At 40.0% G+C, this 16,030-nt stretch overlaps 1 protein-coding gene across 1 annotated transcript; it reads left to right on the forward strand.

The window, feature by feature from the left end:
- Window positions 1–13,663: 13,663 nt before the first annotated feature.
- Window positions 13,664–15,233, forward strand: LOC124060922 (trace amine-associated receptor 13c-like). Its single transcript, XM_046392325.1, has 2 exons — window positions 13,664–13,951; window positions 14,426–15,233. Exons 1-2 carry the CDS (start codon window positions 13,779–13,781, stop codon window positions 15,231–15,233), a joined length of 981 nt encoding a protein of 326 aa, XP_046248281.1. The 5' UTR covers window positions 13,664–13,778.
- Window positions 15,234–16,030: the final 797 nt, after the last annotated feature.

Consider the following 16,030-nt stretch of genomic DNA (forward strand, 5'->3'; position numbering starts at 1 on the left):
TACAACCATATGAGTTATATGTATGTATAGTAAAGTAATTCTAACAACAAAGCTTTAACAACATTCCTCTCCTTGGGGAACATCTTACATGTCACAAATAAATTATGTTCAAACCTGAAGAGAAATTTAGATATGAACGCTTATGAGTCTTTGTTAGGAATAGCACATTTTCATAACTGTGGCTGGTATCATAGTGGCATGTGGCATTATAGCTGTCTGACAAGTGTTGCAAGAATTATATTTATCAAAAATGGTTTTATTTTTGAGGTATGTTTTTAGACTCTCTGGATGATTGCTCACTAAAATGTAGTGTAAAACAAATAAAGTGATAATTTATCAAGCAATATTTTTAAAACCATGCAGTATATTTTCTTTATGATGTACTTACTATGTGCCTTCTCATTTTGTGAACACTGACAGATCTTTTTTCAATGATCCCAGAAAGTAAGGAATAAATATTAAAACACCCCAAGCTTGCCTGCGTGCGTGTCTATCCAGGATTGAAGCTAATCATCATTTTCATTAGGAAATGATAAATTACTTCTTAATTATTTTCTCATTTGGTCATTTGGTGTATAAAACATAACAAGAAAGAGTCAAAAAAAATCCAAATAGAATCAAAAATATTAATTAATCCAAAAGTGAAAAATACTTACATTCAGGAAATAAACATGCCTTGAGAAATTACTTGAGCAAAAAACAATTTTAAAACTTGTTTCCTATAACTCAACATGTCTGCTGCAAGTCAAAGGAATCATTGAGGATAAGATGGTTTCAATACCAGCATTAAACAAGTTTTCTTTATTCTGTTTGGTTTAATTAGTGAGACGACTTAAGAGATAAGTCAGATGTATGTTTCTTATTTCCATTTTCAGTCTAAGCTGTTACCAGTAGTGGCCCCCGTGTGGGTATTAGGTGATGTAGTATCTAGATGTTTTGTCCAAAATCCAAAAGATTTTAATTTGAGCATCATTTAACATAATATAAAAAAGGAAAAATGTTTTCAAATATATACAAGAAAGCCCCCAGTGCCATTTATGGGCCAAAAGTCAACAGTGAAAGTTTTCAGGTTCTCTGCAGTCCAGAAAAAACTTAATTTCACCAGTTTAGGTTATATCTTAGCTGATCAAATCACAGTAAAACAAAGTATGTACTGTTATTACAAAGGTAATAACAGTACATACTGTTATTAGTCTGGGGACACAACAAAGGAAGGTTTCCTTTGTGAAGAGCCAAGCCGATGGTCTGAAAATGAACATTTTGTATTGTATATTACAACAGTGTCACAGAAAAGATTTTCAGAATCATATTTGCTGACCACTGAGAACAGAACTAACTATAGTGAGATGCAACCTCATCATCCTCATTGGCAAAGCTGGCTTCAAACTGTGATGATTTGCTTTCTGAATATGTTTCTTATTGTCATCCTGCCAAAGTAAAAACATTTATATGTCATAACATTGTACCTTCACTGTGTTCAACAACTGACTGTAGCAACAATTAGGCTGAATTTACCTTCAGAAAGGAAGTCACTTAATGCACACTACACGTCTCATCTCTACATTATCTTGGACTCACGAGAGCCTGGCTGCAGGATCTGAAGTCTGACAATGAGTTTAACAGATTTTCTAAACCAGGGGTAGAAAAAGGCGTAGATCAGAGGATTGAAAGTGGAGTTGCAATAGAACAGAAATATTTGAGCGAAAGCATCTGCATTTACTGAGATGTCCTGTCCTGTTATAGAAGGAAAGAAGTATGGACAGAGACAAATTATAAACACAAGGAGGACAATACCAAGAGTTCTAGCAGCTCTCAGTTCAGATTTCTTAACAGTCACAGTATTTGATTTGACAGCTGAAATTTGAGACCTCATGACACGAGCCTGTGACACAGCCACCACAAACACTCTGACGTAGAGAACTATGATCACAATAACAGGGCCGAAAAAGGTGAGAATCAAGTCTACTGCTCCTGAAATGTGGTCTATTATAATTGTACATACTTCATGGCAAGGATTAGACAAAACTATTTGTGACAAGTAACCCTTCAATATGATAAGACTGTACATAACAGAACACACCCAACACAGAGATATACACATTTTAACTCGGCTGAAAGTTATCATGGATGAATAACTCAGAGGGTAACAAATGGCCACATAGCGGTCCACTGCTATGAGCACCATGCTCCCAACAGAGGCAGAGGTGAGGATGTAGGCCAGAAGGTACCACAAAACACATGAGATTTTGTCAATATTCTGGCAGGACTGCACACTGTTGATTGCTACTGGCATGACTGCAAGGCCCACCAGGAAGTCAGACACAGCCAGGGAGAGGAGGATGAGATTGGTGGGGGTTTGAAGCTGCCTGGAGAGGGAGATTGTGATTAAAGCCTCATATTCAGTGTAAAGCAAATGACATTTTCATTTGCAAGTGAAAGTACTGAGATCTTTGGTGATTTGTTTTGTTTTTTAAAGCAGTCAGAAAGCTTGCATGGAGGGAGAGCAAACACCTAAATCAGACATTGTGATTAGGGCCTCATATTCAGTGTTAATGCTTTTAGATTGCAATAATTATTGTTAAAATACTGATGGAAATGAAGAGTCAGATTTTACTTTTATGCAATAAAACAAACAAACAAACACACAAACTCTGCATATCATGCAAGCCAAATGAAGCTTGATATTTCTATTTCCAGTTCAGAATATGTGAACTACTGTTTTTTTTTCTTTTTCTTTTTTTTCTTGTATAATTAGGTAGCTGCTCATCATGTTTACTACTCTTTTGGATAAAATGGTCAGATACAAAAAACACAAGCTCTATCTTCAGGCCAACTGAAGCTTGATAGTTCCAATATGCCTGTCTTTTTGACAGCATAGAATAAACAAAGTCTTTTTGACAGCATAGAATAAACAAAGTCTTTTTGACAGCATAGAATAAACAAAGTCTTTTTGACAGAATAGAATAAACAAAACTTCCATCCATGCATCCATAAATTAAGCACATACAAACTGTTACTTATCATATTTCAATGAAAGTGTTTGTGCCTGAAGTGGGAGATGGAGATGATAACCAACAAGTTAAGCATCACAGTGAGCAGACAGATGCAGGACAGCAGTGTTTTGAGGGTCTTGTAAGTAACAGACATTGGCGTGCAGGTGGTGTTGAGGGGAGGGATGCAGAGGTCCCCTCCTTCCAGTGACTCCACCATCATCACAGATTGTGGAGCTGAGCAGAGAGCTGCTGAGCTCAGAGATATTTATCCATCATCTGTCATGTTTCCCTCCCTCTCTCTCTCTCTTCCCCCTGCTGCTCTCCACACTCTTCCTATCAGTTGTTTCCCCTCCTCTTTCTTCTCTCACTTGTTGTTCCTCCATACATTTCCCTCCCACTTCCAAACTCTTGTTATTCAATGTGCCTCGATTTGTTCCTTAAACGTCATTGTTTACTTATTGCTTCATTTTTCTTTCGAAATACTAACCATCAGAGAAATAGTCCTTCTGTTCTGTGTTTTATTATGAATCTGGGGGTATATTATCTGGAATGCTCTAGAATATTTAAAATTAATATTTAAATGATATGAGAACCTTAAATAAAATTTTAATTCCCTTTCAGTCACCTTTCAAATTTCAATGACCAAGGGCAAATTATTATTTTTTTTTTTAATAGAGTTTATGCCTCCAATCAGTATGTTCATGGAAATGTTGGATATTAAGAAATTCTGCTGAAAGTTAACATCCATGCTTGAAAACAAACTGGATGAGGTGGAACAATTTGCCATGGAAGAGTAGGCAAAGATCCCTCAATAGAAATGTGCCAACCTAGATAGGAGATACCATAAGAGGTTGTTGCAAATGTGAATCAAAAAGGTTACACTATTGATGATTAATTATCAAAAGGCTGATAATTTTGGGCTTGTCACATTGGTGTTTTCTTGTTTCAGTTCAGCACAAAATATTTTAACCAAGCACAGTGGAGAGGTTTTCTTTGTTCTTTTGGAAGCAAATTGCTACATTTCTCAAAAAGGGGAACCCCCAAAGCAGGACGCACAGGAATCAGGAGTGGGTAAAACACCAGTGTTTACTGAACATAGGAACGTTTTCTTACAGAAGATGCAATAATGCTGGCTAACAAAAAGTATTCTGACTAAGTTAATACGAGTGGACAGTGGATGAATGCTCGTGGTCTGAGTTTCCTCCGGTGAAAATACAAAAAGCTGAATAAGTAAAGTATAAACACTTCTGACTATGGTCAATTTCCATGGAAAAGTTAAGAGTTTTGGTTGATTTTAAAAAGGGGGCAACTGTATCTTCTGAAATCTAGTTTCTGACATTTGTAAGGAGTATTTCTCACCTTCCTCTTTACGGGCCACTCAAGTCTTGACAAAGATAAGTGTAATGTTATTAAATGAACTAGTATGAGTTAGAGATGTAGGCATGCAGTATAAAACAGCTGTTACTTTCTAACCCATCTCTCTCTGTGTCTGTCTCCCAGGTCTCGAAATCCCGACAGTGCAGACTGTAACAGCAAGTGGACTTTCATTGTATGTGAAGTGGACCACAGTGAAGGATGCGACTGAGTACACGCTCGTGACTGAGGAGGAACAGCAAGAGCAGCAGTCCAGTCAGCTACCAGGAGTGATGATGGTGGAAGATGATTTTTACATGGAGATGGATCTCAAGCCCTGGATCACCTACTGGCTGGTCCATGCTGGCAGCAAGAAACACCATGAACCAAAGGGTCTACTCTGAACCAACATGCAGAACCACTGGTCAACTTAAATAGACACTGGACTCCATATGGGTTATATGTATGTATAGTAAAGCAATTCTTGAACCACCACCTTAACGTGGTGGAGGGATTTGAGCGCCTGAATGATCCTAGAGGCTATGTTGTTGGGGGTTTAATGCCTCCGGTAGGGTCTCCCAAGGTAAACAGGTCCTCGGTGACAGGTCTGATGAAGAGTAGTTCAGAGGCCTCTAATGAATAACATAACAACAAGGATGTGTACGTCGCACATTGCTACCTTGGCGTTACCTTGGCCCACCCTGGAGCCAGGCCTGGGGTTGGGGTTCACAGACGAGCGCCTGGTGGCTGGATCTCTGTACACGGGACCCGGCACAGCCAGAATAGGCAATGTGGGTCTGCCCTCTCATAGGTCCACCACCCGCAGGAGAGTTCAGAAGGGGCCGGTGCAATGTGGTTTGGGCGACAGCTGCTGGCGGGTGCCTTGGCGACCCACACCTTGTACAAAAACTCTGGCTATGGGAACATGGAATGTCACCTCAGTAGGGGGGACAGAGCCTGAGAAATTGAGAAAAGAAATTGAGTCGCCCATCTGCTGCAAGTCAACGGAATCACTCAGGATAAACATTTTATTTTCTAGTAAGACCAGTGTGAGTTTCAATATCAGCATTTAACATGTCATTTTTTTTTTAATTTTTTTTTTTATAAATTTCTGTTTGGTTTAGTTAGTGGGACAACTTAAGAGATACACCATATTGTATAAAAGTATTCTGTCATCTGCCTTTACACACATATGAACTTAAGTGACATCCCATTCTTAATCCATAGGGTTTAATATGACGTCAGCCCACCCTCTGCAGCTGTAACATCTTCAACTCTTCTGGGAAGGCTGTTTGTGAGGTCAGACACTGATGTTGGACGAGAAGACCTGGCTCACAGTCTTCGCTCTAATTCATCCCAAAGGTGTTCTATCAGGTTGAGGTCAGGACTCCGTGGAGGTCAGTCAAGTTCTTCCACACCAAACTCGCTCATCCATGTCTTTATGGACCTTGCTTTGTGCACTGGGGCACAGTCAAGTTGGAACAGGAAGGGGCCATCCCTAAACTGTTCCCACAAAGTTGGGAGCATGAAATTGTCCAAAATTTCTTGGTATGCTGAAGAATTCAGAGTTCCTTTCACTGGAACTAAGGGCCCATGCTCAGCTCCTGAAAATCAACCCCACACCATAATAACTCTCCACCAAACTCCACACTTGGCAAATGCAGTCAGACAAGTACCGTGTGGGTGTTAGGTGATGTAGTATCTAGATGTTTTGTTCTTACATTAATATTATATTAGCAGTAGTTGAGGCAGTAAAAGCCCACCACAGAGTCTACATGTAAGCATGTAAAGTATCCAAAAGATTTTAATTTGAGCATCATTTACAAAAGGAAAAATGTTTTCAAATAAATACAAGGCAGCCCCCAGTGCCATTTATGGACCAAAAGTCATCAGTGAAAGATTTCAGGTTCTCTGCAGTCCAGAAAAACTTAATTTCACCAGTTTAGGTCACATCGCAAATCACAGTACAACAGTACAAAAAAGGAAACAACACACTGTGTGTTACTGTTATTCGTCTGGGGACGCAACAAAGGAAGGTTTTCTTTGTGAAGAGCCAGGCCGAAAATGTACATTTTGTATTGTATATTACAACAGTGTCACAGAAAAGATTTTCAGAATCATATTTGCTGACCACTGAGAACAGAACTAACTATAATGAGATGTGACCTCATCATCCTCATTGGCAAAGCTGGCTTCAAACTGTGATGATTTGCTTTCTGAATATGTTTCTTATTGTCATCCTGCCAAAGTAAAACCATTTATATGTCATAACATTGTACCTTCACTGTGTTCAACAACTGACTGTAGCAACAATTAGGCTGAATTTACATTCAGAAAGGAAGTCACTTTATGCACAGTACACGTCTCATCTCTACATTATCTTGGACTCACGAGAGCCTGGCTGCAGGATCTGAAGTCTGACAATGAGTTTAACAGATTTTCTAAACCAGGGGTAGAAAAAGGCGTAGATCAGAGGATTGAAAGTGGAGTTGCAATAGAACAGCCAAATTTGAGCTAATGAATTCCCATCAGTTGTGGTGTCCTGTCCTGTTATAGAAGGAGAGAAGTATGGACAGAGACAAATTATAAACACAAGGAGGACAACACCAAGAGTTCTAGCAGCTCTCAGTTCAGATTTCTTAACAGTCACAGTATTTGATTTGGCAGCTGAAATTTGAGACCTCATGACACGAGCCTGTGACACAGCCACCACAAACACTCTGACGTAGAGAACTATGATCACAATAACAGGGCCGAAAAAGGTGAGAATCAAGTCTACTGCTCCTGAAATGTAGTCTATTATAATTGTACATACTTCATGACAAGGATTAGACAAAACTATTTGTGACAAGTTACCCTTCAATACGACAAGGTTGTAGATAACAGAACACATCCAACACAGAGATACACAGATTTTAACTCGGCTGAATGTTATCGTGGAGAAATAATGCAGAGGGTAACAAATGGCCACATAGCGGTCCACTGCTATGAGCACCATGCTCCCAACAGAGGCAGAGGTGAGGATGAAGGCCAGAAGGTACCACAAAACACATGAGATTTTGTCAATATACTGGCAGGACTGCACGCTGTTGATTGCTGCTGGCATGACTGCAAGGCCCACCAGGAAGTCAGACACAGCCAGGGAGAGGAGGATGAGATTGGTGGGGGTTTGAAGCTGCCTGGAGAGGGAGATTGTGATTAAAGCCTCATATTCAGTGCAAAGCAAATGACATTTTCATTTGCAAGTGAAGGTACTGAGATCTTTGGTGATTTCTTTTTTCATTAAAAACAGTCAGAAAGCTTGCGTGGATTGAAAGCAAACATCTAAATCAGACTTTTTAACAGCATAAACATTGTGATAAATGTCCCATACTGAGTGCAAATGATTTCATATTTCTGTAATTATTGTTAAAATACTGATGGAAATGGAGAGTCAGATTTTTGTTTAATACAAAAAGAACAAACAAACAAACACACAAACAAGCTCTGTCTTCAGGCCAACTGAAGCTTGATAATTCCAATATGCCTGTCTTTTTGACAGAATAGAATAAACAAAGTTTCCATCCATGCATCCATAAATTAGATACACGCAAACTGTTAAGTCATTATATTTCAATGAAAGTGTTTGTGCCTGAAGTGGGAGATGGAGATGATAACCAACAAGTTGAGCATCACAGTGAGCAGACAGATGCAGGACAGCAGTGTTTTGATGAGAATGGCCTTGTGAGTAACAGACATTGGCGTGCAGGTGGTGTTGAGGGGAGGGATGCAGAGGTCCCCTCCTTCCATTGACTCCACCATCATCACAGATTGTGGAGCTGAGCAGAGAGCTGCTGAGGTCTGAGATATTTGTCCATCATCTGTCATGTTTCCCTCCCTCTCTCTCTCTCTTCCCCTTGCTGCTCTCCACACTCTTCCTATCAGTTGTTTCCCCTCCTCTTTCATCTCTCACTTGTTGTTCCTCCATACATTTCCCTCCCACTTCCAAACTCTGACTATTCAGTGTGCCTCGATTTGTTCCTTAAACGTCATTGTCTACTTATTGCTCCATTTTTCTTTCAAAATACTAACCATCAGAGAAGTAGTCTTTCTGTTCCGTGATTTATTATGAATCTGGGGGTATATTATCTGGAATGCTCTAGAATATTTAAAATTAATATATAAATGATATGAGAACCTTAGAACCTTTAATAAATTCATAAATGTTGAAAACACACTATAATTTAGTCATAAGCAGATATAAGTGTTTATTTATGTGTTTGTCAACATCTATAAGTTTGTGTACACCCACAGGTTGAGGATAACAACCAGCTAATAAATGAAAACATGAGGAAACCCACTGGTGATAATATGAACTGTCTTATGAAGTTGTAATTGTTGACAAATCCTGTACATTGCTTTACTCTTGAATACTTGATTGAGAGGGATTGCTATTAAATTCTTGATAAGAAGTTATTTCATCATCCCCAAAAGTAACAAAATCAAAAGAGACAAATTCTGTTAGAAGCAAACCTGAGCGTAGTCGAATGTGCAAGGCTTGAAACATTTTGGAGAGGAAAATAGTTAGAGATGTCAAAACAATGACCCAAAGCATGCATTCAGGTTGGTCCAAAAACTCTTCAAGAGAAACCAAGATCAAGGTCCTGGAGTGGGCCTCTCAGAGCCCAGATCTCGATCCTATTGAGAATGTGTGGCGAATGCTGAAAGTTAACATCCATGCTTGAAAACTTCACGAACTGGATGAGCTGGAGCAAATTGCCATGGAAGAGTAGGCAAAGATCCCTCAATAGAAATGTGCCAACCACCTTAGGAACTACCGTAATAGTCAGGAAGACATACAAAAGGCTGATTGGGAAGAGAAATGTTTTAGAGCCCAAGGACAATCTATCAGTACTAGAATGAAATAATTACAATACAAATGGTTGATGAGAACATACATTACTCTGGTTAAGTTAAACCGATGATCCCCTGATGTGCCAGACATGTGCATTAAGTGCATGGAAGAAAAGGGTACTCTGTACCACTGTGTATGGGATTGCCCAAAAGTAGAAAAATATTGTAACAAAGTTGTTTGGACTTTATCTGAGACTGTTGGAGTGAAGGTACCTCACCAAGCAAAAATATGTATACTCGGTATATTTCCAAAAAACTTTATCGTCAATCCTAAAAAGTCAACTTTAACTGACTTCGGACTCCTGCAGGCAAGGAGGATGATCGCTCTGTTTTGGAAAAAAATGGATGTGCCCTCGATACGTGTGCGGAAAAAGGAGATGGCATCTTGTATTGTATTGGAAAGACTGACTTATATAACCAGGGGAAAGACTGCAGAGTTTGAGAATGTGTGGAAACCTTTAATAGAGATTCTCAAACTGCTGTGTTGACGTGTGTCGTTCAGTGTTTGTGTTTTATTTAGTTTATTTAATTTGTTTTAAATGTGTATGTGAAATGTCTTGTGGAAAGTAACTGCTTGTTTTATGGATGTTATTGTTTTGTTTGTTGTCTATCTGTATAAATGAAATATATATATAAAAGTTCATTAAAAATAATGTTGAACAAAAAAAAAAAAGAAGTGACAGTTACCCTTCAGTATGATAACATCCACACACACCCAACACAGAGATACACGCATTTTAATTCTACCGGTTGTTACTATGGAAGGCTAACGCAGAGGGTAACAAATGGCCACATAGCGGTCCACTGCTATGAGCACCATGCTCCCAACAGAGGCAGAGGTGAGGATGAAGGCCAGAAGGTACGACAAAACACATGAGATTTTGTCAATATACTGACAGGACAATAGATTTTATTTAATTAAGCACATGGAAACTGTTAGTTATCATATTTCAAGGAAAGTATCTGTGCCTGAAGTGGGAGATGGAGATGATAACCAACAAGTTGAGCATCACAGTGAGCAGACAGAAGCAGGACAGCAGTGTTTTGATGAGCATGGCCTTGTGAGTAACAGATATTGGCCTGCAGGTGGTGTTGAGGGGAGGGATGCAGAGGTCCCCTCCTTCCAGTGACTCCACCATCACCACAGATTACGTAATCTGACAGGTGGCTGTGAACCTGCACTTGTTGCTTCCTGTTGGTAGAGAAAGTCCATAATCCACTCACATATGGGACAGGGGTAGCTGCAGCTTGTGCAGACGGTCTGGGAGGATGGTGTTGAAGGCCAAGCTATAATCCACGAACAGGACCCTGACATAGGAGCTCAGCTGGTCTAGGTGCTGGAGTATGTGGTGGAGACTAGGGTTACAATGATTAATTGATTAATTGTCTTGTGCAGGGGTAGTTAATAGTTAGTAGCCCATGGACTGAAAGCCAACACAGACTGTATTCAAAATATTCTGTTTGCTGTATTGTCATAAAATAAAGGATTTTCATAATTCTACATGTTTAATAAGCATTTTGCCTCACATAAAATAAAAGAGCATAAGCAGCTATTTATATATCTTTGTTTTCTTTCTAGAATTGATATTAAAAATTGATATTCCCCACATACTTCAAATATTGGGCCACATTGCATGGCAGCCAGTTCACACCTTGATAAATAATGATGCCTCAAACCACAGCGGTGTGCCTCCAATCAAAGGTGTTAAGAAAACATCTCTTAACAGAAACACATTTTGCTGTTCCCCTCATCAACATGATGTAACAGTTGGAGACTGTGAGGGAGGGTTGTATCCCCCAGACAGCTGGGGCTGTTTAGCATTTCATCCACTTGTTCCAAACTTTGGTGACAAGGACAAAAACATGAATCAAAACAAGTGAAGTTCGTGACTTACAGTCCACACATAATGAACTCTTGTCGACTGCTAGCTGAATTCAGTTTAGTTTTTCCAAGTTTGTTTCTGTGTTTTTAAGTTAGATTGCATTCGAAACTGAACTCTGATGTGTAACATAAATATATAAAGAAGAACTGTATCTGCTGTAGTTTCATTTATAATAAAAGTGGTTGCAAAGATTTTAGTGTTTTATGTGAGCAGTGCCCAGCATACAGGTGTCATATCTACAAAACAACATAGAGAAGTTTTCAATGATTAATAGTTAGACATTTATTTATTTATTGATGAGTGTGTGGGGGGCCTTTAACTAGAGCTGCTTGGTTAAAGAGTCAGTTTGCCCAAATTTAAAAAAACAGATATTTTTCACTTGCCTTAGCTGCCTTAATCAATTCTAATGCCTATCACAATATGACAGGATGATTCAGTTACAGATTGAGTTGGGCCTCATTTTAAAACCAGAACGTGTTGAAGAGTCAGACAATTTTTGATTTTTTAGATTTGGGTAATGACAAATTTGAAACAAATGCAAATAAATGTAGTAAAAACAGCAATGCATGCATATGAGGATTAGTACAACATCTCACATCTACACATGCACTGTATACACTATATAGACAAAAGTATACAGACAGATGTCTTTATGGGGCTGTTTTGCATGGGTTGGTCTCAGCCGCTTACTTCCAGTCAAGGGAAATCTTAATGGTTCAGCATGCCAAGACATTTTGGACAATGCTATGCTTTCGATTTTGTGGCAAATAGGAAGTCCTGGATGACTAAGGAAGTCCAGACCCTGATCAGAGCTTGTAACTCGGCTTTCAGGACGGGAGACAGAGCTCTCTACAGGACAGCCAGAGCTGACCTGAGGAGGGACATAAAACAGGCTAAGGATTCCTACAAGAGGAAAATTGAGGGATACCTCAATGAGCACAAGGTGAGGAAAAACCTGAGAGCAGTGAACCCCAGGATCCCGGGGATGGTGATCAAAGGATGTGCAGACCAACTGGCAGGGTACCCTCACCAAGCTCTTCAACCTCTCCCTGGTACATGCCGCCGTCCCCACATATCTGAAGGCCTTCACCATCGTCCCCATTCCCAAAAACACCTGCCATCGTCAGTCTCAATGATTACAGATCCATAGCCCTGACGTCTGTAATCATGAAATGCATGGAGTGCTTGGAGCACACCAGTTTGCATACAGAGCAAACCCATCCACAGAGGACACCATCGCCCTAACGCTTCACACAGCGCTGAGCCACCTGGAGAACAAGAAGAGCTATGTGAGGATGCTCTTCGTGGACTGCAGCTCAGTGTTCAACACTATCATCCCGGGCCTCCTCTTCAACAAACTCCTGCAGCTACAGATCCCCCTCCCCACCTGCACTTATAAAAGAAAGGAATAAAAAACCTTCTGGAGCCCTCTACTGTACGCCCTGTACACCTATGACTGCTCTCCAACTCACCCACCCAACCATATCATCAAATATGTTGATGACACCACTGTGGTTGGACTCATCTGCGATGAGGACGAGGCAGCATACAGGGGTGAGATAGAGAAACTGTCACTCTGGTGCTCAGAAAACAACCTGACCCTGAATGTTCATAAGACAAAGGAACTTATTACGGACTTCAGGGACTGCAGACTGTACCACGCCCCTCTCCTCATAAATGTAGAATGGGTGCAAACTGTCACCACCTTCAGGTTCCTGGGCACCCTGATCTCTGCAGACCACTCCTGGACCTACAACATTAAAGCCCTGCTTAAGAAGGCTCAGCGGCTACACTTCCTGCGTCTCCTACGGACTGCCAATACCCATGGACGCACACATATACATTCACACACATACGGTCTCCTATAACCTATAACCCCAACAGTCCTTGAACAACAACAACCACAATCTACCTCCTCCTGCCTCTTAATGTTTACAGTGCCTTAACAATGTTTACAGTTCCTTAACCTGTGAAATTTTGTTGTACCACGTACAATGACAATAAAGACTATTCTATTCTATTCTATCAGTTTGTTGAAGGCCCTTTTCTATTCCAGCATGACTGTGCCCCAGTGCACAAAGCAAAGCTCCATAAAGACATGGTTGGATGAGTTTGGTGTGGAAGAACTTGACTGGCCCACACAGAGTCCTGTCCTAATTACTTAATTCATGCAGAATCTGTGTCTAATATTTACTCTCCTTTTACATTAAACATAGTCAGTGGATTGAGTGATTGAATATTGGAGGGATTGTATTGTAGCTGTGTGTTCAAAGTTTGTTTTGATCAGTCTAAATTTTGCCTCCATACCTGCACATTGATGTTGAATGAAATTTTATTTTAGGTTGTCACATCATTTTATTATTACATTTAAAGTACGGTAGTCAAGACCAACATGACTTGCAAAATGCTGTGTTCCCAGATTCTGGATAAATCACCAAACCTGGAACAAAAAGGACACAAAGTCGAGAGGAAAGAGGAAATCGAGGCACACTGGATAGTAGGAGTTCGGAAGTGGGAGGGAAATGTATGGAGGAACAACAAATGAAGGAAGAAAGAGGAGGGGAAACAATTGACTGATAAATTGACTGACTAACTGATAACTGACGGATAAATATCTCAGAGCTCAGCAGCTCTCTGCTCAGCTCCACAGTCTGTGATGATGGTGGAGTCACTGGAAGGAGGGGACCTCTGCATCCCCCCCCTCAACACCACCTGCAGGCCAATGTCTGTTACTCACAAGGCCATGTTCATCAAAACACTGCTGTCCTGCTTCTGTCTGCTCACTGTGATGCTCAACTTGTTGGTTATCATCTCCATCTCCCACTTCAGGCAAAGACACTTTCCTTGAAATATGATGACAACAGTTTGCATGTATTTCATTTATGGATGCATGGATGGAAGCTCTGTTTATTCTATGCTGTTGGAAAGACTGACTCTAGGCTCTAAGGTGTTCATCTCTTCTGCATAGAAGCTATCTGACTGTTTTGAACAAAAGATCCTTGCACTGTCACTGATAAATCAAAATGTCATTTTTTGACAGGTTTTATGTGTAAATGTTTGCCAGGGGCAGATAACATGATCAGCGTTTACCTAATGACACCCAAAAATGTCAGTAATTCACATATTCTGAGCTGGAAGTGGAATTATCAAGCTTCATTTGACCCGACTGAAATGATATTGTTTTTAACATGTATAAAAGTAAAGCTTTATTTTCCATATTCCATCCATATTATAGTAATAATTACTGTTATTTGAACTCATTTGCACTCAATGTGGGGCTTTAATCACAATCTCCCTCTCCAGGCAGCTCCAGACCCCCACCAATCTCATCCTCCTCTCCCTGGCTGTGTCTGACTTCCTGGTGGGCCTTGCATCAATGCCAGGAGCAATCAACAGCATGCAGTCCTGCCAGTATATTGACAAAATCTCATGTGTGTTGTTGTACCTTCTGGCCTACATCCTCACCTCTGCCTCTGTTGGGAGCATGGTGCTCATAGCAGTGGACCGCTATGTGGCCATTTGTTACCCTCTGAGTTATTCTTCCATAATAACAACCAGTAGAGTTAAAATGTGTGTGTGTCTGTGTTGGATGTGTTCTGTTGTCTACAGCCTTATCATATTGAAGGGTAACTTGTCACAAATAGTTTTGTCTAATCCTTGCCATGAAGTATGTACAATTATAATAGACTACATTTCAGGAGCAGTAGACTTGATTCTCACCTTTTTCGGCCCTGTTATTGTGATCATAGTTCTCTACGTCAGAGTGTTTGTGGTGGCTGTGTCACAGGCTCGTGTCATGAGGTCTCAAATTTCAGCTGCCAAATCAATTACTGTGACTGTTAAGAAATCTGAACTGAGAGCTGCTAGAACTCTTGGTATTGTCCTCCTCGTGTTTATAATTTGTCTCTGTCCATACTTCTCTCCTTCTGTCACAGGACAGGACACCACAACTGGTGTGAATTCATTAGCTCAAATTTGGCTGTTCTATTGCAACTCCACCTTCAATCCTCTGATCTACGCCTTTTTCTACCCCTGGTTTAGAAAAGCTGTTAAACTCATTGTCAGACTTCAGATCCTGCAGCCAGGCTCTCGTGAGTCCAAGATAATGTAGAGATGAGACGTGTACTGTGCATAAAGTGACTTCCTTTCTGAATGTAAATTCAGCCTAATTGTTCCACGTTCACAGTCTTGTTGTCAGGACAAGCAACGTTCCTAGTTTTAAGCTGATAATCACCGCACTGAAACTAGTGTAACACTTATTGAACAATTTCAGCAGGAAACTGCAATGTTTTTTCTTCATCTTATCAATACCTCTTTGTTATCTGACTTGGTAAGTCTCTTCACAAAGAAAACCTTCCTTTTCTTTTCTATTTTTCCTTTTGTGTATTATGTTAAATGATGCTCAAATTAAAATCTTTTGGATACTTTACATGTTTACATGTAGACTCTGTGGTGGCCTTTAATTACCTCAACCAGTACTAATATAATATTGAAGTAAGAACACAACATCTGGACACGACAGCACCCAAGATGTGAACTACTGACATTTCCTTGTATAATTAGGTAGCTGCTCATCATGTTTACTACTACTCAGGGAGAATGACATTTCCTTCAGTGAAATTAGGGATCTTTTAGTTTTCTTTTGGAAAAGCTAGCCAGATACTCTGTACAGAGATTCTCTGTACAGAGATTGATTCTATGCTGTCTTTTGTGAATCAAAAAGGTTACACTATTGACGATTAATTATCAAGGCTGATAATTGTGGCCTTGTCATTTTTGTGTTTTCTTGTTTCAGTTCAGTGCAAAATATTTTAATCATGCACAGTGAAGAGGTTGTCTTCGTTCTTTTGGAAGCAAATTGTTACGTTTCTCAAAAAAGATGAACCCCAAAAGCAGGACGCTAGCTAA

Source organism: Scatophagus argus, chromosome 6 (genome assembly GCF_020382885.2).
Source record: "Scatophagus argus isolate fScaArg1 chromosome 6, fScaArg1.pri, whole genome shotgun sequence".
NCBI classification, from domain to species: Eukaryota; Metazoa; Chordata; class Actinopteri; family Scatophagidae; genus Scatophagus; species Scatophagus argus.

Coding starts and splice junctions, on each gene's coding strand:
- LOC124060922 (XM_046392325.1), top strand. CDS start 13,779: ATGATGGTGGAGTCACTGGAAGGAGGGGACCTCTGCATCCCCCCCCTC. Junction 13,952..14,425: donor ATCTCCATCTCCCACTTCAG/GCAAAGACACTT, acceptor CTCCCTCTCCAG/GCAGCTCCAGACCCCCACCA.